The sequence below is a fragment of the Ambystoma mexicanum genome, chromosome 1q (assembly GCF_040938575.1).
Source record: "Ambystoma mexicanum isolate Mex_15411 chromosome 1q, UKY_AmexF1_1, whole genome shotgun sequence".
In the NCBI taxonomy this organism is placed as follows: Eukaryota; Metazoa; Chordata; class Amphibia; order Caudata; family Ambystomatidae; genus Ambystoma; species Ambystoma mexicanum.
Window position 1 is genome coordinate 1,312,933,272 of NC_090922.1, and position 27,324 is coordinate 1,312,960,595.

The window sequence follows — 27,324 nt, forward strand, 5'->3', positions numbered from 1 at the left end:
AACATTTTCCACAGAATCCCCTATCCTCACAAGTTCTGTTGTTCTAGAGCTCCCATTAAATACATGGAATGATAAGTTGATCAACATGTGATTGAAATCATGAGACACAGCATGGAGCTTACAACCATGTACATACTGCAACTAAATACAGCACTATAACTAAATAGAGCACTATAACACAATCTCCATGTGCTAATTTGAATTATTTTCATACATAAGCGGATGATGTTCGACTGTTGCCATTAACTACACCTAATTCGTTTCAGGATGACACTTCCACTCTTACTGAGCATCTATAACAATATACCGGGTGCTGAAAAGTGCTACAAAAACCCTCACAAAGTTGGCACCTAGGTTGAGATCTACCAAGAAGACCTGTTTGGACCTCTTGCAGATGGTTTGTGCACTTTCCAAGCATGGAGCACAGGAGGAAGAGTGAGAAGTAAATTCTTATAAGCACATACAGATAATTATTTTTGAAAAAGATTTTGAAAAGGAACACAGACGCAGATCTATTTTCTGTGCAGGTCTTGACACATTTTGGGGAGACTGTGTGGTTTGTGAGTTATGTTTCTCTGTTAAAAGTATGACCGCACAACAATTTAGATTACAATTTTTTATTGTATATATTGTGGTAGATCAGAAGGAGACAGACCAAGTGGTGGCCTTCTAATGGACATTTTATTTAAACAATATGTGAACAGGCCTCACTAACCCTATTCTATGGCTTTCCCTACCCAACACAACTAGGGTGCTCGTCATTTGACTCGTGAAGTCTGGGCTTTGTAACCTTCTCCTTCTTCATGTTCTTAGTGTTGATTTTCTCTTTTTATAATTTTCTCAAGTGTCTCTGAAAGTTTCTCCTCTGATATCACTGAGGCAATAGAATTACTCCTATGTGATTCCTGATCTCCGTAATCCTATGATTTGTTATCTTCTCACTGTATTGACTGACTCTCATATCACTGAGGCGAGTAGGATAGGTATTGTAAAAAGTCTCACTTTCTTTGCCTTTCTTGTAGTACTGGGATTAGAAGGATGCATCCCAGTAATTTGTTTGTTGCAAGCTTTATTTCCTTATCACTGGGATGAGGAGGATGAGTCCCATACTGCATTTCACTCTTTCTGTTCTCGCTCGTACTACTGGGATGAGTAGGATGTGTCTCGATAAATATTTCACTCTCTCGGTTCTTCCTAGTACCACTTGGATGAAGGTAATGAGTCCTGAGATATATTTTGCTCTCTGTACTCCAGCACTCCCTCCTGGGTCTCCCACCTTCACGGTTACCTTTTTTCCCACGGGTCGGCGTCACTGGGCCTGCCTTCAGGATAAGGGTCTTGCTGTCTTCAGAATGGCTCATGCTTGCTACGTCGTGTCACTTTTCTTCTTTGCGGTTCTGTGTGGCCAGCGTTACAGTAATCTTGGTGTCATTGCTAGACTGCACAGTTCACCTCTCATGGGTCACACCACCACACTCACGACTGGTTCTCTCTCTCTGGGTTCTCTCACTCTGCTTTCTTCTGCCTTCAGCTTCTTTTGTGCCTCTCGTACACGCTAACTAATTGCTTCTTCCCCATGGAGGATCTCCCGGTCTCAATCAGCTTCTACCACGCTGCTGATTTGAAACTCTCCCTGATAGTGGCCCTTCTTCCCTTTTTATGTTACATTGCTGGGACCTCACCAGCAGAGAACTATAGTCCTTTTTCATTTCAAGTTGATCACTCCTCATTACTCCTTCACTACTCCTCATCACAGTAGTGTTGGTTTGTAAGCATGGAGCAATAGTTATTACTTGCTCATTCATCTTCTTCTTCGCAGTGGTTTTACTATATATTTCTTCAAATGTATCCTGGCTGTGACGTACAGTGGTTTACTCTGCTAAGGCTTTCTAAAGCCTTCATGTTACGCTGGTCCAAGTGAAAGGGCCTTAGGGAGTTTCTCTGCGGAACGGGAGTCCTTGTCCCCAAGAGAGGAGCCTCTCCCTGTGAGGTCCTGCTTGACGCCACACCGTAAGGGGAATGTTGCGTAGCAGGCTCACCTCCTTAGCCTCACAAGGAAAGTCTCCCCTTGAGGAGTAGTGACTGACTCTTACGATTCATCAATCTACTCTTAGCAATTCTAACTTTTATACACACAGTAAATTCATACAATTATCAAACATATCTTAATATACAATTTCAGTACCACAATGTATAAAATAAGATTTAAAATTCACAAGGAATAAGGTAATAATCAAAATAGATAAAAGAAGATTAAACCTATGGATATGGCTCTTTACATATAATTTGTTCTTGCTTTATCGTGTCCCATAGAAAACAGTCGAATATGTTTAATGTTCTAAGACTAAAATTCACTTAAATCAGAATTGCTGAAAAGTGTCCCATACAGATGTAATGTTTGTCATATCTAATCAACAAAAATCATCTTTTACCTCGAGCTCACTACTCAGATGTCCTTAACCACGCTAAAGTTCAAGTTGGGTCATCATTTGATCATTAAAAATTAACCTGTACCTTTCATTTACTTGAATTAAAACAGTGTTTCGTATATAAAGTATCCAATTCATCCTTTTCTATGTAAAGTGACTCATGCAATATAAATTATTGTTGACGTATTCATAAACTCATTACGTGTCTCTATGGCTCTGACTACACTCTACCCTAGCTTTAGGGGGCAAATAACTTAAAATCAATCAAATCTTCTCCTTATTGGAAGCGTTTACTGTCAGGGATCGGGCAAGATGGCTAGTGGACATGATCCCAGGCCATAGAGCTTCTTAGCACAAAGTACCTGGAGAATGAACTTGTTTCTCGAAGTACAATTGTCTTTTCTCTACCTGTTTGCATCAGTCTATGATTAGACGGTGTAGAGTTTCTTTACTTATGTTGCTACAAATTCGCTTTTGGTGTGTATAGTCTCAGGCCAAGGACTTCCAAAGTATGCAACACGTTAAATAGAAATCATAGTAACCATTCTTGCCTTGCAAAAGAGACATTTATTAACGTAAAACATAGGTGATTGTAAATCAGGAAGAGCCTCTTCATCAACCTTGTACAGTTTTAAATTCATCAATTTTTCCGGTATTTGTATTGTCTTGTTCCTTCAGTTTTATTTTATTAGTAATGAGGCGTTGTCCATCAGGACTGATTTGTCCAAGTGCATACCCCTCAATACTACATCACAATTCTTGAAGAATTCCAGAACAGGAAGAGCTCCTCTTCCTTCCAATACTTTCTTTACCACCTGTAAAAGAGTGTTAGGTTCTCCTCGTAGGATCTTACCGTATAGGCTTAGTTTATTCCTTAGTACTGTGTACCGCCAGGAGGTTAAGCCAAGTTCCAGTTTAATAATTGACATTGGAAGTGACATGGGCAAATTCAGCACTGCTCTCCATAGAGAACCCTCCAGTATGTTAAGGCAATTAAGGTCAGTATCATTTCACAATGCCAAGCCGTATGTAATGCTTGCGTTAACCTACCATTTAACTAATTCAATTAAGGAAAAAAGGAGCAATGTTTCATTGTAATTACTTTCATTGGAGTTTGAAACTATTTTGACTTTGCCTTTATATTGTCTTTAAATACCGCTAAAGTATACTTATTCGTAATTATGAACCCCGGGTAAGCTGGACAATCGACTTCTTCCACCTTATTGTGATTAATTGACAAGACAAGCCTATGCTTTTTCTGGAGGTTCCTAAATGCCATTATTTTTAATTTATTTTGTATTGATTTTCAATCAGTTATCCCTGGCACAGCCCACAAAGTATTTCCGACTTCTTTAAAGACCAATTGGCATCCTCGCCAGGTGAATTACGTTGTCCTTATAGGATAACCACCCTACCCGAGTAGTGCCCATTTCTGGTGGAAAAAGGTCTGATCTAGCTAAGGCCTCCTTCATATTGGACATATATACATTAAAGAGACAGGGGCAAGTGCACACCCCTGCCTCAGGCCAACATTTGCCTTGATTGATTTTGACAAGAAACCCTCAGAGTCCAATCTTACTTGAAAGTATTGTCTGTGTGGAACATTACCAATAAACAAGGGGGGTCCTGGGCGACCCTCTGCCAGACATGAGTCCTGGTTACAAGAGCCTTACCCAGAGTCTTTAGCTCACTATCTTTCACAGAGGAGAAATATCCCAAACATATCAGTCTTTGTCCTGCCCTGGGGCAGTCCAGCACCGAAATGCTAGGCAATTCTCCTCTGAACAAGAGTACCAACAGCATCCCCAGACACGTGTTTCGGTCTGGTTGAACCTCATCAGTAGGGTGTAGCTGTGCCTCTCTAAGAATAGTGAGCATAGACCTCTTGGTATGTTCCACTCGTGCAATTTACACCTCTGTGTATGCCCAACAACCATATCAAAGGCTGCGGTCATGTCCAGTGCCGCCGTGCATATAACGGCCAAGGCAGCAGCTAAAACATTTAGCTGGAAACAGCCATATATGAACCCATTCAGGAGGGTCCCCATGTGTTTCCTGAAACCCATTTGAACATTGTCAAACGTCTGGATCGTATAGCCCATTCCATCAGGTACTTTAGGACAAAAGAGTTGAGAATTTTGCTTGAGGTGTCTATTGGACGATGGTTTAGTAGTGAGAAGCTATCTCCCTTTTTGGTGTTGGCGCTTTGGTGGCGTAAGCCATCTGGAGCACAGGTCGTCTTATTTTTCAATTTGGTATTTGAATTTTGGAGATCATCTAGTCCAAAATTTGGGGCCCATTTATGTGTGTTGTGGTTACTAGTACAATAATTACCTTCTGCGCCTGCATAGTAGGCTGACTGAAAATGCTGGACCCGGGTGAGTTCAGGCATCGGGTTTGCTTACCTGACTCCACATCTCCATTTAGAAGAGTCCAGGTAGATCGATATAATTGGGTTGATATAAAGTTAGTGAATGGTATGTGATTGCGAATACAAGGAATAGGACTAGAAATTAAGTTTTCTGTCCCATTTTGTGAAATGTTGTAGACTTCTTGCAAGTGTGATGTTTGTCTGCCGATGAAGGGTAGTGATCTTTTATCAGAAACTGTCTTTCTCACTCCGTTTATCAGCTTTTGCCTGGTTTGCAAGGGCCGCTAAATGAAAGTGATTTGCCCAGGATAATATAATGTGTTGGTGCGAAAGCTGGAATGAAATGATTTGTACAAGATCACACATTTAGACAAGTGAGAAAGACAACACTTTAACCACTATTTCACACATGGAGTCGGGGGCACCAGTATTCCTGGGCCTTCCGACCCCAGATAATGTCCATCACGCTGTGGCCTAGTTGCGTTTTATTGTAATAGAGCTTAGGGGCAACGTTTAGTTTTGTGTAAGGGGCACCTGCAATTGCAGGAGATACATTAATAGGTTTCGAAAGAGTTTTCTTCCTTGTACCTCACATTGTAAGCAATTTGGGTAGCAAGCAGCAGGCAGTGATTTGACAAAGAGCATGCAGATTGGGGTTATAGTTCAAGCCAATCTTGGAAGGTGGTGGGGGAGGGACATCCTGACCTGTGACCTGCAGGTTAAACAGGGATCCCTGCGACGGCATGTTAACCTCCCTTGCTGGTATTGGAGCCTATTGTGTGAACACTGTTTCTTGGTAGGGTCCTTACGTGGCTGTTTTGGTTGCCACACACCCTCTCCGCAGCCTCAACTTCAGGCGGGCGGGGCACATACAGAATGGGTTCCAAAATGGATGATGTTCTCCATGGGTGGGCATCGCTCAGTTCCTTCCTGCTCTAGGCATGAACTGTTGGCACGCTGCGTCGTATGCAATTAGTGTTCACTATAAATCCTTCTTTCCGCCGCTTTGGTGGCAATGGTCCTGTTGCTCTGTGTCAGACAAATCCACGGGCATCTTCCTATCAATTAATGCGTGGGAGCAGACACCGGGGTTAATGGAGTAGCTGCTAAGAGTACTGCAGGTTTTTTCCTGCCCTGCAATGCTGCTGTAGTGCTCCAGGAGCAATATGGCGCAGTGCTCCGCCATTCTGGGCATTCAGTAGAAATGGTGCCTGCTGGAGTCTTCCCAATTAGCAAACAGCCGCGTTCTCCAACTGAGCGCCGCGGGAGGCTGTGCGACGAGTGGGTGAAGCACTTGCTCTCTCTCTGCGTTGCTGTCGCCGACTGCAGTTGGCCACCCGCGCGCACTGTGTACCGCAGGGGTAAACAGCCGTCCGTCCTGCCAATTTACCGTCATTCTGCTGCGCTCCCTGCGTCGGGAACTGAAACTAGAGATAGGTGTTCTCCCGACTATTCTATAAAAAGAACTACAACTACGCAGGTTTTTAGCTTGGGCTACTGGGTGGCGCTGCCGAAACGATTGCATTAGAGTACGGCTAGGGAGGGCTAGAGGTAGTGGCCGTGAGGGAGGTGGGTGGTGGGGGGAAAATAAAGGGGGGGATAAAACAACAGATCTGCTGTCAAACGTAGCCCATAATAGCCCAATTGTACTCTAACTAGCCCAGCATAGTCCAATATTGCAACCTTACAAATCACTGTGCCGCTGGAAAATGGAAAGGCCGCACCCAACTTGTTTTTTTACAAAGCTGCTGATTGGTGTAAATATTGCTTGGGAACTCCTCATTGGGTTGTATGGCAGAGAAGTTTGGAAAAAGAAACTTTGAGTTTTCGTTTTCATGCCTTGGCATTACCGGTTGCTATGCTAACCGGATATTCTCAGTTAAGAACGCTCCTTCCCTCTTTCTCTTCTGTAACTATGGCTTTGGCAATAGAAATTCACCAAAACTAAAAATAATTGGCAAAGCCAACAGTTTTGACTTGTGTTAGGTATTTATGCACTGCTATTATATGCCCAGGTTCTCGCGCCATTTTGCACCTCCTACCATCGATGGCCAGTTAATACCTTTACGGCAGTGAATGGAAAATGCCTTTTCTGTACCTACACAAAAGCCAAAACTGTTGACATTGCCAATGTTTGTTTTGTAATGTTATTGTTAATTTGTATGTTGCATACTGCGATGCAAATTTCTTGAAGGCGCTGTATTAGGAGCCAAGAAAGGGGAGAGTGAAGAAGAGAAAGGAGAAACTGGTCATTCACAGCCTTGGTGCATTTCTTATAAGCAAAATGCAACAAAAGGCAAAGCCCAAGAATACAACAACATAGAGGTGTGCAGAGATGCAACTATGGAGGTAACTAGACAATGAGGAGGAAGTGCAGGGAGAGAATGAGTTTTATGGCAGCAGGAGGTCTAGCTGGCTTCAGCATCTAGGCGGGGAACTAGGGGCGGAGGGTAGCACTGGGCATCTAGAAAGTCCATCGCCGTGTATCATGGTGTGACCTAGCCACGGCAGAAAAGAGTGGCCTGTCAAAAGCAACATGTTTCGTTGTCTCCTTAATCCTGGTTGGCACTCATCTTGTGAGCAAGAAAGGGTGGGTTGTTCCAATGTGTGGCACCAGCCACTGGCAAAGATTCAGCTCTCAGAGTGTGCCTCCTCTGGTGGGTACTCAATTACAAGGTAGGTAGAGTTATCTATTTCACATTTTAAAATTCTAAAACTACAGAGTTCAAAGGACACCATGGAACACTGTGTGGTTCCTTGTGTAGCGCTATGGAATTCGACGCTATAACTTGCAGACATCACTAATTGACCAGGTAATGACTAATTGAGCCTGGTTGAGCCTGGTTGTGTTGGACTTTCCACCACCTTACATGGGAAGCTCTACCAGCGGGTGGCTACTTTGGTGGTCAGTGAAACCTGTACATGTCTCTCTGGTTTGAAGCTGGTACCCCATGCATTTGGTGGTACTTGTTCAACAGGCCCCCTTCAGCCACGCGATGGCATGCATGTCATGTCCCTTAGTATCCTCCACCATTTTTTACCCACTAGGGTAACAGCAAGGGGGACATGTTTAACCCGATAGCACTGTACATTGTCCAATTCCCCACATACATCCTCATGTCAAACACACCAGAAAGCCACACCCAATTCCCACACATGTTGCGGCTATATGAAATGTGTTTGAATCGCATTTTACTGGGTATACAGTGTTTATATCAAATCCTTTATACTGAATACCCATATATCGAATCTCTACCGCTTCCTGCTCACCTACACTCCCCCTTTCCTTTCTATATACCTATCCCCCAACCCAACATGTATATTTTTGCGAAAAGAAAATCTAAAATAAATCTGGCAACATTAGTTTCCATAGGTTTGCTAGTGGGGAATACCGATTAAGTATTTATGAAGTTTTGTTTGACTTCACTACCAAACTCACACACCCAGACACCACACATTCCTTAAGGGCCCAAAGCCATGTGCATGGATGGCAGGATCATAGGACCTAGGCTTTTCACTACCGTCTACCCGAGGCTCTCCCATAACCACCAGACCAGTTGCTATCAACTTAATCAAAGACAGCCAAGCAAAGCACTGTTTCACACTGTGGGCACAAGGCACACCACCAAACCTCAAAAACAGCCACACCCACACATAACGCATTTGCTGTCACATGGTGGCATGGGTTTGAAGCACAATAGGGGCACCCACATCAATTGCACACTGTTTGAGGGAGGGTGGTTGGACCTTTTCAATTATGGCCACTCCTACACATGGTAACACACCCAATGTATCAGGTCACTAGCCAACCAACATTCACAAACCTAGGCTAAAAACACAATGTACTAAACAAACGCACTCAATGGATCTATAATGTTTCCCCACAGGTAGATTTCATCGAAGCCCAGGCATCTTTTACTTTTTAGCCTCCCCTTCCCTATTTTATTTTATTTATGGGGTATTTATAATGCGCCTATACAGCAACATTTTGTTTCAAGGCACATCAAGACAAGGGAGGGGGAGGTACAGGGAAGAAAAAAAAAAACAATAATGTTCCTACTAGATCTTGAGACATTCGGATCGTGCAAGTGCTCTAACAAGAATGCAGGGGAGAGGGGGAGGATGGGAAGTGTGGGTTGGGGAGCAACAGGGAAGAAGACGAACCATAACGTTCTTACTAGGTCTTGAGACAATGCAGATCATGAAGTGCAGTAACAGAAATTAGGGTAGAGGGGGAGCAGGAGAAGTGTAAGTAGGGAATGAACCAGGGAAGAAAGACCAACAACAATGTTCCTACTAGGATCCCACTACTGTGGGGGACACACCTGCAACATTGTTCCCTCCTCTCTTCCTCCAGACCTAGTGAGGTAACGGGTGGGGAAAACCCCCACCAACCCTGACCTTCCCCCACTCCTCATAACATACACACACACACAGGCACCGCATGCATCCTCGCAGCCCTACCCCTTCCGAAACCCCCTCCTTACCTCAGTCTGTCCCCTCTTCCGCATGCGCAGTTCCCCGACAGGCCACCGTTCAGTGAAAGCGGCCTGTCGGGGAACCTTTTAGTACAAATCGGCTAGTACCTACCCAACACCTCATTTAGAACCATCTACAATTCAGCTTTGATCAGCACCACGAATGTCAAAAACCCCATCCAAGCCACACGCAAGCTCCAGCACACATGCACACAGCCCTATCCAAGCCACACGCAAGCTCCAGCACACATGCACACAGCCTTATCCAAGCCACACGCAAGCTCCAGCACACATGCACACAGCCTTATCCAAGCCACACGCAAGCTCCAGCCCACATGCACACAGCCCTATCCAAGCCACACGCAAGCTCCAGCACACATGCACACAGCCTTATCCAAGCCACACGCAAGCTCCAGCACACATGCACACAGCCTTATCCAAGCCACACGCAAGCTCCAGCACACATGCACACAGCCTTATCCAAGCCACACGCAAGCTCCAGCACACATGCACACAGCCTTATCCAAGCCACACGCAAGCTCCAGCACACATGCACACAGCCTTATCCAAGCCACACGCAAGCTCCAGCACACATGCACACAGCCTTATCCAAGCCACACGCAAGCTCCAGCCCACATGCACACAGCCCTATCCAAGCCACACGCAAGCTCCAGCACACATGCACACAGCCTTATCCAAGCCACACGCAAGCTCCAGCCCACATGCACACAGCCTTCTCAAAGGATGTGCATGCCCTTATTAGCTACACACCTACTTGGTTGTCTGTTGCAAATCGCGACCTCTTAAGTGGCCACCTGAGCATATACTGCAACCTACAGACTCTGGTCTATCAAACAATTCGTTCCTACCCACAAACAACACTACCCTAACCACTCCATGCATCCACACCCAAGCAAGATATTCAAAACCTCAACCCCTTCTTATCCCCAGACCTAACACAGCACACAGACCTTTGGACAAGTGGGCCTCCACGCAAGATCAGGCAGCCACGGCATGGATAATCAAACAACAACACTCAAGAGAAAGCGAGAATATTATGCAGAACTCAATCAAGGATTTCCCCCGGAGTGAAGGCACAGGCAGCAGCAGTGAGTGTGCACTTTTCCACCAAGACGACACACTTTCTAGTTTTCTGTGCCCGTTAGTCACATACCAATTGCCTTTGTCCTAAGATAACAGTTTATTTCTGGAATTACTTATGTTAAACCGTTAGTGCTTCTGCTCAGGCCTTGAAGCAGGCGTGATCAGGGGGTTATTGCAAGATGCATGGTGTTTAGGGTCGTGATGCATGTGCCCTTTCTGTTTGACTCCTTTGAGAAGCCACTCTCGGAGAATACCCACCACTGCCTGTCGCCAAACTGGTGGGCAAACTATCGGGTACCTCGAATCCTCACATGGGCAGCTAGGAGAAGACTTCTTACGCTTAAGAAATTCTCAAATGATGCCCACCATTGCTCCTATCTCATGCTCTAGTGACATTTATCAAGCCAATCCACCCTTATTTTTCCAAATTCATATCCATATATTTTTTTTTTCTTCAGCTTTTTCAGATCGGGACACCCTTTTATACTCAAGTTATTGTACCTGCACCAAATTACGAACCATTTATCACTACTGTATTATATTGTAGTCCTCATTTATATAGCGCTTTTTACCATTCTTATAGTCTCAATGCGCTAGTGGTGGGTACGCCCTCAGGGAGCGAAGTGCAGAGTTTGGAGATCTCGGAGTAGGATTAGAATGAGTGTGTCCATTTGGCCGCAATAGGGCTTAGCAGGGCTGGCCTAGCTCCGGTAGAAAGCAACCCACACGGTCAGGCATGTGGGTGGGTGCTGAGAGGGGTCAGGAGATGGGGTGAGTGCTAGAGACTCGCTACGTGTCTAGCGTGCCCAAATTTGTTGTAGGCCTTTGCTGCATACTGATTCCAGAGCTGTAGAGGCGTAGTCTGGTGTAAGTAGGCGGAACAATTAGGTGACCAGCGCAACCGATTTTATCATGGTCGTTGCTGTGTTCTGATGTGTGCGGGTAGTCATGCTTGCGAACAGTGTCCAGCAGAGTGCTGCGTTTATACGTACCTAAAAATTCAGATGATTTGTAGTATGTGCACCCGATCAGGTAGTGTCATCCTCTGTCAATGCTTGCGGCTGCGACAAATGGTTAGCGACAGGCTATACTTCACAAATTGCATGGCCACGGGTGTACAGCTGCACTGGTAGAGTGTTGGGCTCTAACATTAGAGCAGCCTGCACGTCACAACGTACATATCTTGCGACAGGGCCAACTTAACCTTTCATCTTTCTGAGTTTGATTAATCATGTACCATTCAAAATGAGGTAAGAATAACACCTGTTATCACAGCGCTTAGAAGCTTGAGGAGTCTGGAATGAAGTGCTATATAAGCAGACAATATTATTATTATTGGTTTGTTCCCATTTTTTGTCACCCCTTCGCTCACTCTGTAGTTGTGTGTGTGTGTATGATAGTGTATTTCACAAATGTTCTTGTATTGCCGTCGTGCAGCCACAGTTGGGAAAGCTCTGCCTGGGGTTGTGATGCCAATCTTAGTACAAAGGCTACAGTAGTGTATCATGCAGGAGATCAGTAGGGAACAGGCCTACAGGCAACTCTGGAAATTTCCCGATGGACCTCTTTTTGTGGGGGTACCCCAGTTTTCTGCACTCTCTCTCCTTCCCCTCCTCCCACCTCTCCTGATCCCCCCACATCCATGTGTTGTTTTCAACACATTTTTAATCTGTGCATATACCCATTTTTTTCAATTGTCCTGTCCGTGAACCCGCTGTCTTCCAAACTCTCCTTGGCGGGTTGGGTTTGCAGGTGCAGTATAAAATGGAACATCTTTGAGAAACATTTCTGGGGCCACCCTTGCTTCCCAGTCCACCCTTGCAGGAGGCGTTAACTCTCTGCACCCCTGCCTCCTCTTTCATATTTGGAGCATGCCATCGCCCCTTCAGAGAGCATATGGTACAGGTTACCCTAAAATGGAATCTGTGCACTTCTGCTGTTGCGTTACACTTTCTACAGCTGCATTCATCCTACTTAACCTTGGTGAACCCGCTCAGAGCTCATGAACCTATCACATACCACTCCCGTACCCCCCTCAGAGCAGGGGCTCCCCAGTTGTCCTAGCAGGGTCCTCTGAGATACCTTGGGAATTCCCAAGGTGCTAAAACATACACCCAAGTATCACTACCACAAAGCACATGGAACCCTTCCGGCACTCAAGACCCCAGGTCTGGACTCCCTAATACTGCAGGCTTGGCACCTGCTTCTTCTTCCTCTGCCCCAGTATGTAACGCCCCTCTTTTTTCTGCAGAGACATGTCCTGCTGAGGCACCCATACACTGGCACAGGTGTGCAGGACCAGACCACTTTCTGTTACAGTAATTCTGGAGCCCATCCTGCAAACTGCCAGTGGAAAGAGCTGTGCTTCTCTGCTCTAGGATTGCAGCAAAACCTTTGCAGACCCGAGAAGCTCCTTTGGTTCCTCCCAATACAATTCCTATAACCATGCATTCTGCAACTAGAAGTCAAGCAGTTGTGTCTGTGGCGTCCATGTGCTTGAAGTAATCCCTCTCTGGATCGCGGCTCCAAAATTGTGAGGCTCTCTGCTTCAGTAGGTGTGTCTCGCTTGGAGCTTTGTGGTGCTCTTGAAGCATTCACACATGTCTACATTCTCAGAATGAATTCAATCAAGTCTTTTGTTTCTCGAGAACCAGATTTGTCCTTCCTTTATTTTTGTTGTACTTGCCAACAAGCTCCACTCCTTTTTGTTTGCGGTTGGAACATCGGGCGAAACCTCTCAAAAAGTGGCAGCCATGACGCCTAATTACCAAAGATTGGTTGGGCTGTGGTGTTCCTTCCAACAATGTCAAGGTATTGTTTTCTAACATGGTCACTCTTTTGGGCATTAGCTACAAGGATAACAGGTGCCAGCATATTTAGCATCTCTGACCAGAACACATGAAATGTAGCATTAAGTTAGAATGAGGAGGAGATATTGGGTGTAGTGTTCACTCTGGATTTCCTCTTTTGATCGCATTGTTCAGCACTGGGACTATCACATCAGCTCCTGGTTCCTTTATCAAAAACGTGTACTCTTTTACTATGTGTAGATTAGTACACCCAGTATTAACCCCTCCTCTATAATTTTTGCTGACCTCAGTGTATCTTTAATGAAGTTTCAACCACCTTGGGCTATGTAACGTGTCATCTTTTATGTATAAATCTCAAGGGATGTCTGTACATTCTTCCCAGCTCAGTCCCTTGTCTTTTAAAATTCTGCAAGGCTCATGAACTCAGAAACGCGAAGGACAACGTTGCATCGATGTAATCGTTCTACCCAAATCCTGAAGCTATCCGAGTGTGAATATAAAGCTCTTAGTTAAAATCACTTTAATGTTAGGCTGCAAGCCAGAAGCGTGCAACTCCTTTATCAATGACAGATGACAAATGTAAAGGTCTGTGGTCAGTCCTGTGGCCGCAAATGTGCTTCAGTTTAATGCAAACCGCCAGTAACCCACATTAGTGCTATTAGTCCACTTCGCTTCATCATTGGGGTATTCTAAAAGGCTACAATTAGAGTGTAACAGACGGTCAGTCTTGGAATGATATCAGAACATCATTTGTACAATATTTCTAGTTTTGGAAACTGCCATTTGCTCAGTAAGACAAGTGAAACAGTCTTATTTTGAACAATGTATGCTGAAAGTGGCCATTAGGTTGATGGCTCTAATACTGCTACTACAATTCTATTTTATTTTTTAGTTTGATAAACTTTATTGAGATTATAAAATCTCAGAAAGAACAGAATGATAGTAACAATGCAGATAAACATATAAACAAACAGTTTCAAAGTGTAAATGAAAGCAATTAAGCAAAACAGTCAACAATGCTGAGAAAGACAAGCGGCGAATGAAAATGATTAATGGGATTGATTTTGTTATTTATATAGCACCTTAAGCCAAAGCACTTTACAGAGAACTTATGTGCATACATTTATCATCCCAACTGAAGTTGGTACTCATTTATCGACCTCTGAAGGATGAAAGGCTGAGTTGGCCTGGCCAGGATTCGAACCTGCGACCTGCAGATTACACGTCGATCGCAGTTGTGAGCGCTCAACCCGCTGAGCTATTTTACCGGCTTACAAGCACCAACCATATGACGAGCACCACCATATGCTACTGAATCTGCATAAAACAAAGACAAATTCATGAATAATAGACAAACAAGGAAGACAGATAAGGGGACAGACATGAAGAACAATGGGAATGAAGGGAAGGGAGGGTGCATATAACATTATAAATTATGCAGTTGAATTAAGACATAAGATAAAGAAACATACCATCCAATTAAAGAAGAAGAGGTGATGCAATAAAAACGGAGTGTGCAATAATGGACAGCTCAAGAACCATGGGAAGTCATACTGAAGTGATCCAGACAGCGAATAAAATGAGTCCTTTTAGCATTATATTTGGGTATAGCATTAAGGTAGATAGCCATACAATGTTCCATTCTCTGCACATGGCAAATGTTGTTCCACCATCCTCTAATGGAGACATTTTGCAAATGTTTCCAGTTGCCAGTGATAGGCTTTAGGGCGAGAGCAATAAAGGGATCGTAGAGTTTAGCAGATTCCTGTAAATTAACGTTATTGACGGCAAGACTACCCAGGAAAACATTCAGAAACTGACGGCACAAATGAATTGAAGAAATCTCCACACCTCTTTCCAAAACCTGAATGCATAGGGACAATCATAGGAAGCAGGGGCGCCCCCACAGGACCAGCTCTTGTCATCTGCACCAGATTTTGATTTCGACAATTTCAGGGGACTAATGAAGGCTCTATGAATAAAAAGGTACACATTTTGCGTGATGTTAGCGGTGGGGGAAACGCCCTGATCCTACCAAACAGTTGATTCTAACCATAGAAAATCCAACAGCCTCGCCGTCAAGATGTCTTGTTTTCTCTAGTCACGCTGCTTTCATCAACTGATGGGGTTTACATCCCGGGGTGCTAATGGCAATTTATTTCCACAAAACAGTGGGTCCTGAAGAGCATGCGACCCTCTGATTCAAAGAAAAACGAAACTAACATGGCCGCCGTGGATGGGAACACAAACAAGGTTCCGATTGGAGCCCCACTTCCATTTCCATGGTGGCCGGTGTACATAAGAGGGGCGCTGGTGCGGTGTTGCAAACTCTTCAGGTACTAAGGATGCGAGGGGTGGGATGACAGAAATGGGGACAACAGAGGGAGGGAAAATGGCGGGCCGAATGCAAGCAACTGTCAGCTTGTTCAGAATGCAGGCTTATACTGTGAGGTTCAGGACACGTTCTGAGCAACCTGATTGGATATGGTACATGTCCCAGGTGCTAATAACTTTTAATAGCACTTGGGGGTATAGGTCTTACATATATCTATTTTTAAAAGGACTGATGAACAACAACTGAAGCTAATTAATTTTGAGCATTTTCTCTCAGAAACATTGTGCACGTCCAGACTTAAGACTCTGATGCTTTTGGCATAATTGCCTGTGTGCTTGCTAACGTTGCTCTTGTTCACTTTGTAGGGTGCTCTGCCAATGAGTTCCAGTGTAGCAACAAGACCTGCATTGCCATTAACTTTGTGTGCGACGGCGATGACGACTGTGGGGACCGCAGTGATGAAAGGAAGTGCTCCCCACACACCTGCAGCCCCAATGACTTCCAATGTGACCATAATGTCTGCATCCCACCACACTGGATCTGCGACAACCAGCCGGACTGTGTGGACCAATCGGACGAGTCCGTAGAGCAGTGTGGCCATAAACTGAGACCCCAGGCCGTGCAGACATGCGCGGCCCAGGAGTTCAAGTGCGGCAACGGACAGTGCATCCACCTGAACTGGAAGTGTGACGGCGACGAGGACTGCAAAGACAAGACGGACGAAGCGGATTGCCGTGAGTAGTGACAAATGTATTACTTATAGAACAACTGCCTTGTGCCCTGTGATTTAGTAGGGCGCATCTAGTTGTCGAGAGCAGGTCAAAACGCAGAGATCTAAAAATCCACGCTTCTGAGACCAGATGTGTATACATAGGGCCCAGTTCCCTCGGCACCACCTGTTTCATTGAGTGACTCGGTGATCGAAGGGAGCGGGAACGGTCCAGAGTGGTGGTCCACTACTTTTATTTTTGTGTGTTTACCATTCCTCTACTTTTTACGACCATATTCACCATTACATACAGAGGATTTGACGATTCATGTCCCTGTGCAAGTATAAAGTTGTAAGAGGAGCCTTCGTTATTTAGTCACTTAAACTATTGCAGTGCCCCCGGCCACATCACCTTGTCACATGTTGCACTATGCATTCGCCTACCCGCTCTCCTGCCGAGACCATGCCTCCACTACTGTTTTCGGTACACTTCACCCACTGGGTGTTAGTTAAGAAATACTGATAATCTATTCTTCGCTTGGTCTAATCCAAAATAGGATGCTCCCGCAATACCTGCCCAAGTCATGTTAGCCACACTCTGGCCAATGTCATGTCCCATGGCCAGGTGTTGCACTTCTACACTCTGGCCAATGTCATGTCCCATGGCCAGGTGTTGCACTTCTACACTCTGGCCAATGTCATGTCCCATGGCCAGGTGTTGCACTTGCACACTTAGGCCAATGTCATGTTCCATGGCCAAGTGTTGCACTTGCACACTTAGGCCAATGTCATGTCCCATGGCCAGGTGTTGCACTTGCACACTTAGACCAATGTCATGTCCCATGGCCAGGTGTTGCACTTCTACACTCTGGCCAATGTCATGTCACATGGTCAGGTGCTGCACTTGCACACTCTGGCCCTGCCTTGATGCTTGCTGTACCTACCAATTACATGATCTTTCGAGAAGACAGAACTAACTCCCAGGGAGGAAGCATAGCTTTCATAGCGAAAACTAACTTGTCAATAACAATAGCTACACCCCTGCAAGCCAAATGTTGCGAATCCTTAACTGTCAAGATTCTCACATCTATTTCACAAACTATCACCATACACCTTATCTATAGGCCACCAGGCCCCATCGGCTCCTTCGAAGAGGACAATCCACGATCCTTTCGGATAACTTAAAAATCACATGCCCTGTTACCAGGAGACATGAACTTGGACTTCAATGATCATAAAGATGTACAAGCTACAAGCATAGCTAATATACTCTGAGCTCGGCTTTACCCAAAAAGTGACTCACCCTACCCACGAGAAAGGCCGAACTCTTGACTGGTTGGCAGACTATAATTGCAACACTACTATAATCTCCATCACTCCACAGGCATGGACAGACCACGCTTTTATAGCTTTCTCCATAGATGCTAAAATCCTCTTGTCACAAAATAACCTATTAGCACACCCTACACTAACAAGGAACAAAAAGAATAGAACTACAGACAGACTATTACCACTAATTCTCCCCACCTTAAACTCGCTGCCAGACACACTAGACACACCTATCCTCGTCATTGAATTTAACAGTCATGGCCAATGCCTTGGGCACTATTACCCCATTAAAAATGAGAAACAGTAAACCTAGAGCACACCTAAATGCTTGGTTTACCCCATACCTAAAATCTTTAAGGAAAGAAAACGTAAGTGTGAATCTACCTAGAGACTCTCTCCTTCAGAGGCGAATAAAACTATCCTTATCAATACCTCTACAAAATACAAAACTGAGAGAGAAAGGAAAGTGTTGACAACAGAATAATGCAAGCGAAATCAGGCACTAAGGAGCACTTTACAATACTAAAAGAAATGGAGAACCCCATCCCGGTACCTGACAACTGTGTCAAAAATAAAACGTGGTGCTCTAACATTCAGAAGGCACTTAGTGACAAAATGGCCACTCTCCAAGTTAAAATCGATAAGAAAAAACTAAACATACCATCTACTACTGCCCAAACCGACAAACCACAAACCACTGCCAAACCCGAACAGCGATTCAATTTCACTAAAGTCTCCACACTGGAGGTTGAAAAAATTAATACTAACACTCAAACCATCAAATTGTCGAGGTGATAATAGCCCTGCCCAAATAATAAAAGATGCAGCAAGAGATTTATCTCCATTTATCTCTAAACTTATCAATGCCTCATTTACTTCAGGGACCATACCGAGCAACCTTAAGGAATCTTGGGTCCTCCCCCCTCCTTAAGAAGCAATCACTTGATCTGGCTATACCTACAAAAAATTATAGGCCAATCACTACGGTGCCATTCCTACTAAAGATATTAGACAGAGTGGCCTATTTACATATTCAGAATTTCCTAGAGCTGCACCAACTCCTTGGCACCCGGCAATCGGGCCTCAGACCACAGCACCGTACTGAAACAGCACTTATTGATCTTAAGGCCCAGGTTGACGAGCTCAGCGACCAGGGAAACACTACCATACTTCTCCTCCTGGATCTCTCAGCAGCGTTCGACCTGGTGGACCATAAAGTACTCTATAACCACTTAGAGTCAGCAGCACATTTCTCGTCCCAAGCCATTGCATGGATCAAATACTTTTTAAGTGGGAGCACTATGAGGGTCTTCTCCACCTCAGCAGCTGCTGACCCCGCTCCCATCTTGTGTGGTGTACCCCAGGGATCTTGCACCCCCCCCACCATGTATAACATCTTTACTAAGCCCGTTTGATGATCTGGACCTTCTAGGTGTCACCTACAATAACTATGCAGATGTCACCCATATTCTCATCCCACTTTCCGGGGATTACAAACAGGATTTGGCCTTGGTGAATAGGCTGTACCTCATCATCCAGGCATGGATGGCACTTCACGGTCTATGCCTGAATGATGACAAAATGGAACACATCATTCTGGGGACCACAACTACCATTAAGAAACTCAGCCAGGACTACACATCCTTTATTACAGATGGCCATACAATCAAAGTTGCTAAGGAGCTAAAAACACTAGGTTTTTACCTCGACTCCAGCCTTACCCTGGCCAAACAAGTGAACGCCATGGCATCATCCACAGCCTATACTTGCAAGCTGATTAGATCGGCGAAACCATACCTCTCCACAATCGGTTGTACCACGTTGGCAAGAGCACATGTGCTGTCCAAACTGGACTACTGCAACGCCCTCTACCTGGGATCTAATAAATACATTATTAGGAAAATTCAAATACTGCAAAATAACGCCCTGAGAGCAGCCCTAGGAATGCCCAAAAGAGAACACATATCAACGATCAGAAGGCAATCTAACTGGCTCTCAACTATTGACAAACTCAAACGTAAACCTGCTTCCCTAACATTCAAATGCCTCAACAATTCAGCACTGAGCTAACTGAAGTTCAAAAGAAGAGCCACACCCAGACCCACCAGAGAAGCCTATACAAACCGCTTAACAGTTCCTCCCTTCAAAAAGACCACTATCGGAGGGAACAGCTTCCCCGTCAAAGCGGCCCAACTGTGGAACATCCCTCCCGCCTACCTTGGGGACTGACCAATCCTACCCACCCTTCAGATTAAATACGATCAAGTGGCTCAAAGAAAACGATCTGTAGCTCCAGCATTACCCGGTACTCCTAGTACTTTGTAACCCAGACTGGACCCAGCTGTTTAAGCCTTGGATCCCTACTTGTAACTGCATATGTATTACATGCTGTACTACTGTATTGACCTGAATCTATGTGACTATGTAACCTTTGTAACTATGTAAGCTTAAAGTATTCTTGTTTCCGTGCCCTGCTACCTACGGGTCTGGCGCACGCTATAAATTAATAAACAAACAATTCCATGTCCCATAGCCAGGTGCTGCACTTGCACACTCTGGGCTGTGTCATGTCCCATGGCCAGGTGTTGCACTTGTGGAGGCCATGCACTAGGTCAGCAGATGTGCCCTCCCATGTGTTGCACCTGTGCCTGCCACACTGTGGGGCATTAGCGAGGGCACTCCAATTGGTTATATCCTGGATTCCCCCTTATGCATCATACAGCTACATATATGATGTCTGTAGTGCTGAGAAAGTGTTCACTTCACCCCTGTTCATCTGTCATGCCCAAGCAGTCATCCGTAATCCAACATGCCATCTGAGCCATGCAAACCAAGGCATATCCGGTATTCCTCATGCACGTGGCCAGGGCCCCAGATAAGACTCTAATGCTATTTATTAGGGAGAAAGCACATGTAATAACCAATGAAGGTATATTTTAGAAGATTAAAAATACTTTAAAACTCTAACACAGATCTTTTTTTTGTAATCTTTTGTAACCCATATTTCGTTGGAAATTCATGCAAATTGAGTGGTGTGTTCGGTGACAGACACCTATGTCTGTGAGTCAGTTCCGTATTTTCTGTAATTTTAGAGGATTGAATTTTTTTGATTGACTAAAGGTGGCTGGTATGCCACTTATAGGTAACACTACGCCCGACACACCCATTTTCACTTTCAAGATCCTTGTCCGTGTGACAGTTGCAGCTTCAAGACACCTTTTGGGCTTGCTGCACAAAAATACCCAGACTCGCTTTGAAGTGGAAAAGGTCACTTTAATGTGATAGGCCACAGCTCACAAAGACTGCTAACCTGGCTCCCTGGCCTTACAGACCAACATATCCATTGTAACAAATTACCAAATAATTAAATAAATAAACCATTTAAAATCCCTCTCTTCCTATCCCTTGCTCCCTCTCATCCCCTTAAATTCCTCTCAACCGTCATCCTTGCTTTTTCCCGCCTTCTCCCCGAGGTCACGCCCCTCCTTCAATACCGCTTCCCGCTCTTTGTAGCCCGGGGTAGCTCGTTCGTGCAAACAGCAACACCCCCTCCTTTACTATGCTAGTACCCCATTGTGCGTCCCCCACCCCTCCGTCAAAGGGCCATGTCTCCGGCACCATAAAAACCTTCCCCTGAGGTGTTCTTTCTGCCCCAACCCCCTCCTACCCCAGGTTTTCCTCTACTTCCATCTCTTTACAATGTCCTCCACCACCAACCTAACATCCCCATTTAGTACATATTCCCAAATAACGAGAGATGCACTCCATCCTCCCGAAACACTGAAACGTCCTCATAAGTTATTTCCTGGTGCTCCAGCACTTGCACCCCCAAAGATCCACAAAATGTTGCCATCTCCCTGTTAATCTTCTTTCTTGCCCTTTCCACTGCCCCTTTCGTTCACTGCACCCCTCCATACTGTCCTGGCAATAACTTGGTCCAAATCAGCCCCACCTAGGGCCATATCTCCCCTAAACAACTAAGGTCCATTTTCATCTTCATCAACAATGATACCCCTGTATCTCTAACTAGGTCATTCTCCCCTGCCTGCAGAATGATTGCCATCAGAACCCCATGGCGCTCCCTCAAACCCACTAACATGGGCAGCAATTGGTCCCACCTAAGCCACCCGACCACCTCAACAAGGCAGTGTTGTAGCTGCAACCCAATTGTGTCCCAAAAATCCTTTGTGCTGCATCCTTCCCTGCCCATTTTACAATTGAATGTCCACAAATCCATATCTGTGGCAACTCACCACTCCTTATGGGTCTCTCTCCAGCAGTGCCAACCCTCCCTCCTCCTGCTTTTGTTTCAGTCCTAACCGGCCCCTTTCCCAAACTCTCTGATGTACCCCTTGTACTTTCCCGATTTTCAGTGCCCCAAACTCTTGACCTCATCCTCTGATAGACCTATTCTGCTTCCTTCCACCCCCATCCTGAAAGAATGAGTTCCAAAATCCTCCGCTCTTTCCCCCAAGGCCAACAAAGGCCCTCCTCATGAGCCCAGAACTTGAACTGCCATCACTGCCGACCCGTCCTCGTGCTGAAAACCAACCTCTCTCTTCCCCTACATGTCTCCCACCAAGATAATCCTGTCCTCACTGGACACAAGTCCTTACTACCTCTATCCATTAGCATCCAACAGGCCTTTCCTTTCTGATCAGTCTTTGATCTGCTGATCCTTATATCCACACCTAATTCCAATAAATGAACATCTCCCCACCGTAGACCTCCTTCCCCTCTTCTCCCCCACCAGCACCCCCACCAAGTGAAACAGGTTGAAAACATGTCCCTCTCCCATGATTGTATCACAAGCAGAACCAATTATGTTATTTATTAAAATTATTAAACCTGACTCTTGAGTCCTTATTGCTAGCTTAATGTCCCTATCCAGAAGACAAACTGTCCCTTCTGTTGTGATCTCCCTAGTCTGACGCTGGTGTATTGACTAACCGGGGAAGAAGGGAAAAAGGGGAGAATAAATAGCACTCACCCTAGCCTGGCTCAATACATTCCTATGCTACAAAGACTGCACACTGGGGTCAGTCATCCGTTGATTTTAATAGTGTTGCTGGCCTTTTGTGTGTCTTATCCTAAAATACGATGGAACACCCACCGTCTCGTGGAAATATTCCACTAGAATTGTTAAAAATCTCTTTATGTCCTATATGTCAGATACACCCGAAATCGTTGCGTCTGCTAGGTTGGAATGGCAACTTAATCCAGCCAGTGTCGACCGGTTTCAGCGGGATTCTCTATTTGCCGTTTTCTTCAGGACCTATTATAAAATCACATGTGGGCATTTATCCCATTCTACAAAACAGTTCATTTAGTTGCTGTCGTCTAATTGCTTTAGCTGGTGTGGGCATCCTCCACAAAGTCGGGATGTGTTCTTGATGTATCGTGTTGCCTGGAAAAATGCATGTGCATCAGGGGACTGGACTTATATTGTCATGACTACTGGATATACTATTCTAAATATCCCTATTTTTCTTACTTAAGCTTCGGTATTTTCGGATGTGTAGATGGAACCCTACAATACAATTACAATACAATTACCCATACGCAAGCTATCTATGCATGGGTTTTACAACTCTTGCTCAATGTCACATAGTACACAGTAGTTAAGGTGACACTTACCCTGATAAATCAGAGGTAGTTCATCCTGTATACGTGGTAGACTTTCATATCCACTTCTCTGTTTAGTTACACCTTCGTGTTACTTTTAGCATTTGCCCGCAAGTAACATGATATCGTCAAGACAGGATATTGTTATTTTTACTGTTATGTCCAAGAAATATCTTTAATAGTTCCCTGAACTGGGGGCTCATAGTCCTCATTCATTCCTTGCCCACAAATTCTTTCTATTGCTTTTTGGTATTATGAGTTCCCAAATTAACAAGTTAACAAATTAGCAGGTTATCAAATTGACAAATTAACTTAGTTAGCAATGGGTGCTAGATACCCCCATTGATTTGTCATGGGTTATTATGTAGTTCTCATTAGCGAAATGCTAAATCCGTTGTTACATTTGGGACTTGATTATTGCGATTGCACAGCCTGTTATGTCGATAGAGGCTTGATTATCACTTTTGTAGAGTGAAAGCCTCGCGTCTGTTGTAAAGATACAGATGCGGGCTCATTGTACTTTAAATACATAAATTGGTTTTGCTTGTGATGTGATAACATGAATGGGGAAGGAGACAGAACTCGAATACCCTGGGGACTTTAACTGTATTGATCCTCTCCCATGATTACCAGCACACCCTCCTTAAAGCGTTGCACAACCTCACTAACGTGGCCGCTAAAACCGGTCTCCTGCTATCCTTGCCCCTCCTGTTCGCCCTTGCCCACCCTTCCAACATCCTACCTGCCATCTCCCCGCCACTGGGCTGAAAGCCCCAAAACCATTTCTTGTAAAATGCAATGCCCACCAGTTTCCCCGATATCGTTGCCCTCGACCAGCCCTTGTCCATGGACTCCAGTATAAAGTTAACCACATCATCCCTTCTCTCCTCCATGTCCTCCATACCCTTCCAGCTGCCTGCCCCCCCCTCTATAAATTCCAACCATGCCCTCTTGTATGTGGTCCTAGACGCTGGGGCAAGTGAATCCTCCACTAAGGATAGTGCTTTGTTTCCAAGCTGCCAGGGAGAAACAGATAAATAATAATAAATAAATGATAAAGGCAACAAACAGTGGTAGTGCAGTCAGCAAGTGGCAAGTGCTGGGTTTAAGTGAGCAGACAGGGTAGGTCTGATAAGGCAGGAAGACAAAAGGGGGGAGGGACAGAAGCAAAAAGGAAGGTCTTCAGGTGCTTCCGGAACCGGAGATGGTTCTCCTCAAGTTATAGAGTGGCAGGGAGGCTGGTCCAGAGGGAGGCCCCAGCCGAAGACAGAGATCTACCCCCAGCTCATGTCTTTCAAAAACGACTGACCCTGAGGGAGTTAGAGGTAGAGGAGCGACGAGCTTGCAAGGGGAGGTATTTGCAGAGGGATAGCTGAAGGTATTCTGGACTTCGGCCCCAGAAAGCCTGGTGGACAATGCAGAGGGTTTTGAATTTAATCCTTGCATCCACTGGGAGCCAATGGAAAGATTTCAGAGCTGGAGAGAAACAATCCCAGGGCTTGAGGCCAAGGACAAGTCTTGCAGTCCTGTTCTTGATTAGATGCAGAGGGCGGAGAATAGAGGCAGGTAGATTTAGAAACAGGCTGTTACAATAGTCCAACCTAAAGAGAACCAGAGCTTGAGAGACAGTGAGCTTCTGGGGGAAGGAGAGGAAAGGCAGAGTACCTCTGAGGAAGTGCAGTAGGAAGTTTGACTTTTTAGAGACATCAGAGATATGGGCGGAGAAGGAAAGTGTGGAGTCAAAATGACCTCGATGTTCTTAGCCTCGCAGGTGGGGGTAGGAGGAGGCCAGCCAGAGAGTGAGGGGAATGGATGGAGAAGGTATGCCGATGAGGAGGATCTCCGACTTCCTGGCATTCAGACAAAGATCATTTGGCGGCACAACAATCTTGAATGTCAGTTAGGCAATCAGAGATGAGAGAGGGAGAGGAGGTGGCCGAGGGCAGCATCAGTGATGCCATTTTCCTTACCTGGCACATGCGTTGCTCTAAACACCACATTCCACATCATACATCGCAATACAAATTCTCTCATTAATCTAGCCACACTCTTGCTGACCGCCTTTTAACCACATTAACCGCTGCCTCGTTATCAATATCAAAATTTACTTTCTTGTTCATCAACTCTCTACCCACAACTCCATTGCCACCAACAAGAGGAAAAATTCCAAAAAGGCTATTCTTCTACCTCCTCTCTGCCACTGCTCAGGCCACCTTTCGGCACACCACGGACCCCCCCCCCCAAAACACTCCAAAACCTCCTAAGCCTGCGGCATCTGAAAAAACTTGAACTTCCCACAAGACTGGGTCATCCTGCAGCCACATGGACACCACATTGAACTCTTCCAGAAATCGTAGCCAAATACAGCAGTCCTCTTTGACCGTTCCGGACAACCTCACACTGTGATGTGGGCACTTAGGCCCCGCCATAGTCCGTGCTATGTTTCTACAGAAAGGGTGCCCCGGGGCTACAAGCCGACACGTGAAATTGAGATGCCCCACTAACCTCTGCATATCTGCCAATGTCATTTTGCGAGCCGCTATTGCCTTCTCAAGTAAACCTACCAGCCTTCTCACCTTGTCGTGCGGCAAGCGCAAGGTCATGGCCACCGAATCCAACTCTATCCCTAAAAAGGTCAACACCACTGCTGGCCCCTCTGTTTTATCCTCCGCCAATGGCACTCCTCAATCATCCAAATAATGTAACACTGCTTCATAAAAAGAAAGGAGCTAAAATGCTCAAACAATGCACATGAAATTGTGCAGTCCATAGGAAAAGCTTTATCTATATAAATTTGGCCGGTAAGGCACAGGTAAACCACTAGCTGTATGCAGCGTTGGTGCTGGAAGCGTAGGTGACACCCATTGTAGCAATAGATCCATGTCCATCTCTCCCCATACCACTTGGCTATCCTCCGCCATCCTTGCCCTAAATTCTTCATCATATCTCACCCATGTGAAACCCATGTGAAACCCCCGAAGCTCATAAACGCCTTCCTATTACGTCCATGTATTTGAGTAACGCTACACTCCTCTCTGGAAACTTCTCGCAATACACACTCGCATATATAATGAATGCTGACGTCCAACTGTCAATAGTGACCGGCACCTTTGGTCTTGCGGCCAGCTTCCGCTCTTCCTCCTTCTTTCACTCTCACCTCCCTGTACAGGAGTTTAAAACATCCATAAACCCACCTGCCCATATTCTTTCTTTTGTGACCCCCATCAATATAATGCCCGTATAAGGCATCCTTTTATCCTTCCTGCACCCTCCTCTATCTTCTGCCACCTTGTCAGTTTGCACTTCCCCCGAGGAGACACTCCTTCCACTTGCCCTCACCAAGGCCCCCACCATCAGAGTCTCCCTCTCCCCACCTGTCCCTTGTGCCCCAGCTCCCTCTCTGTGTGCCCTCCACCTCGTACACAACCTGACCCATGCTGCCGACCACTCTCATTCCTGCTCGCCTCTTTCTGCCCAGCCGTCACCTAGCCGCAGCATCCTGGCCTCCACTCCTCCTCTCCTTTCTCACCGGGCTCCTGCTGTGGGGACAACAAATATCAGCAGAGTTCCCCAGCCAATTTCCCTGCAGTCCTCTTGCATTTCTGCTCCCCAACCCTAGCTTCCCCTTCAAAGCGTTAACCCCACATCACCCTATCCCTCCCCGCAACCCTTCTTGCTCCTCATCCCTCCAATGCACACTGTTCTCCTCTTCCAATTCATCCTCCCAAGTGAAATACCCTTGGTGTTGCGAGCGCTCCTCGGGTTGCGATCTCCTCCTCGGGTGAACCTGGGGCGTCTGTCCCGCCACTCCATTAACGGCTTCTCGTTGGGGTCGCGCCAACCCCTGACTGTTCCTCTCTTCTTGGGCGAGGAGTTCCCTCCTCCACCCGGCGCTTAACAGTGCTAGGGGCCATACTACACCCTCTAGTCTGTTCTCTACATCCTGCCGGAGGGGTCGCCCCAAGCCCTCTCCCACTACTTCATCAGGAACCACGGGGGCCATACTACGCCTTCTGCATATCACCTTACTAGGTGTGAGGCCGTTCCGCACCTTTCCCTTTCTTCACTAACCGACTGGGATAGAGCCCTCCTCCGCCCACCTGCCCTTTTTTGCAGGTATTTCCCTCCTCTACC

The 27,324-nt window shown here is 45.6% G+C and overlaps 1 protein-coding gene across 1 annotated transcript in view; it reads left to right on the forward strand.

Moving 5' to 3' along the window:
• Positions 1 to 27,324, forward strand: part of LRP8 (LDL receptor related protein 8) — a 1,426,130-nt gene that overhangs the window by 1,022,353 nt on the left and 376,453 nt on the right. Inside the window, exon 5 of the mRNA XM_069642168.1 lies at positions 15,893 to 16,261. Within this exon, the coding sequence (XP_069498269.1) occupies positions 15,893 to 16,261 (369 nt within the window). The remainder of the gene's footprint in view (positions 1 to 15,892; positions 16,262 to 27,324) is intronic.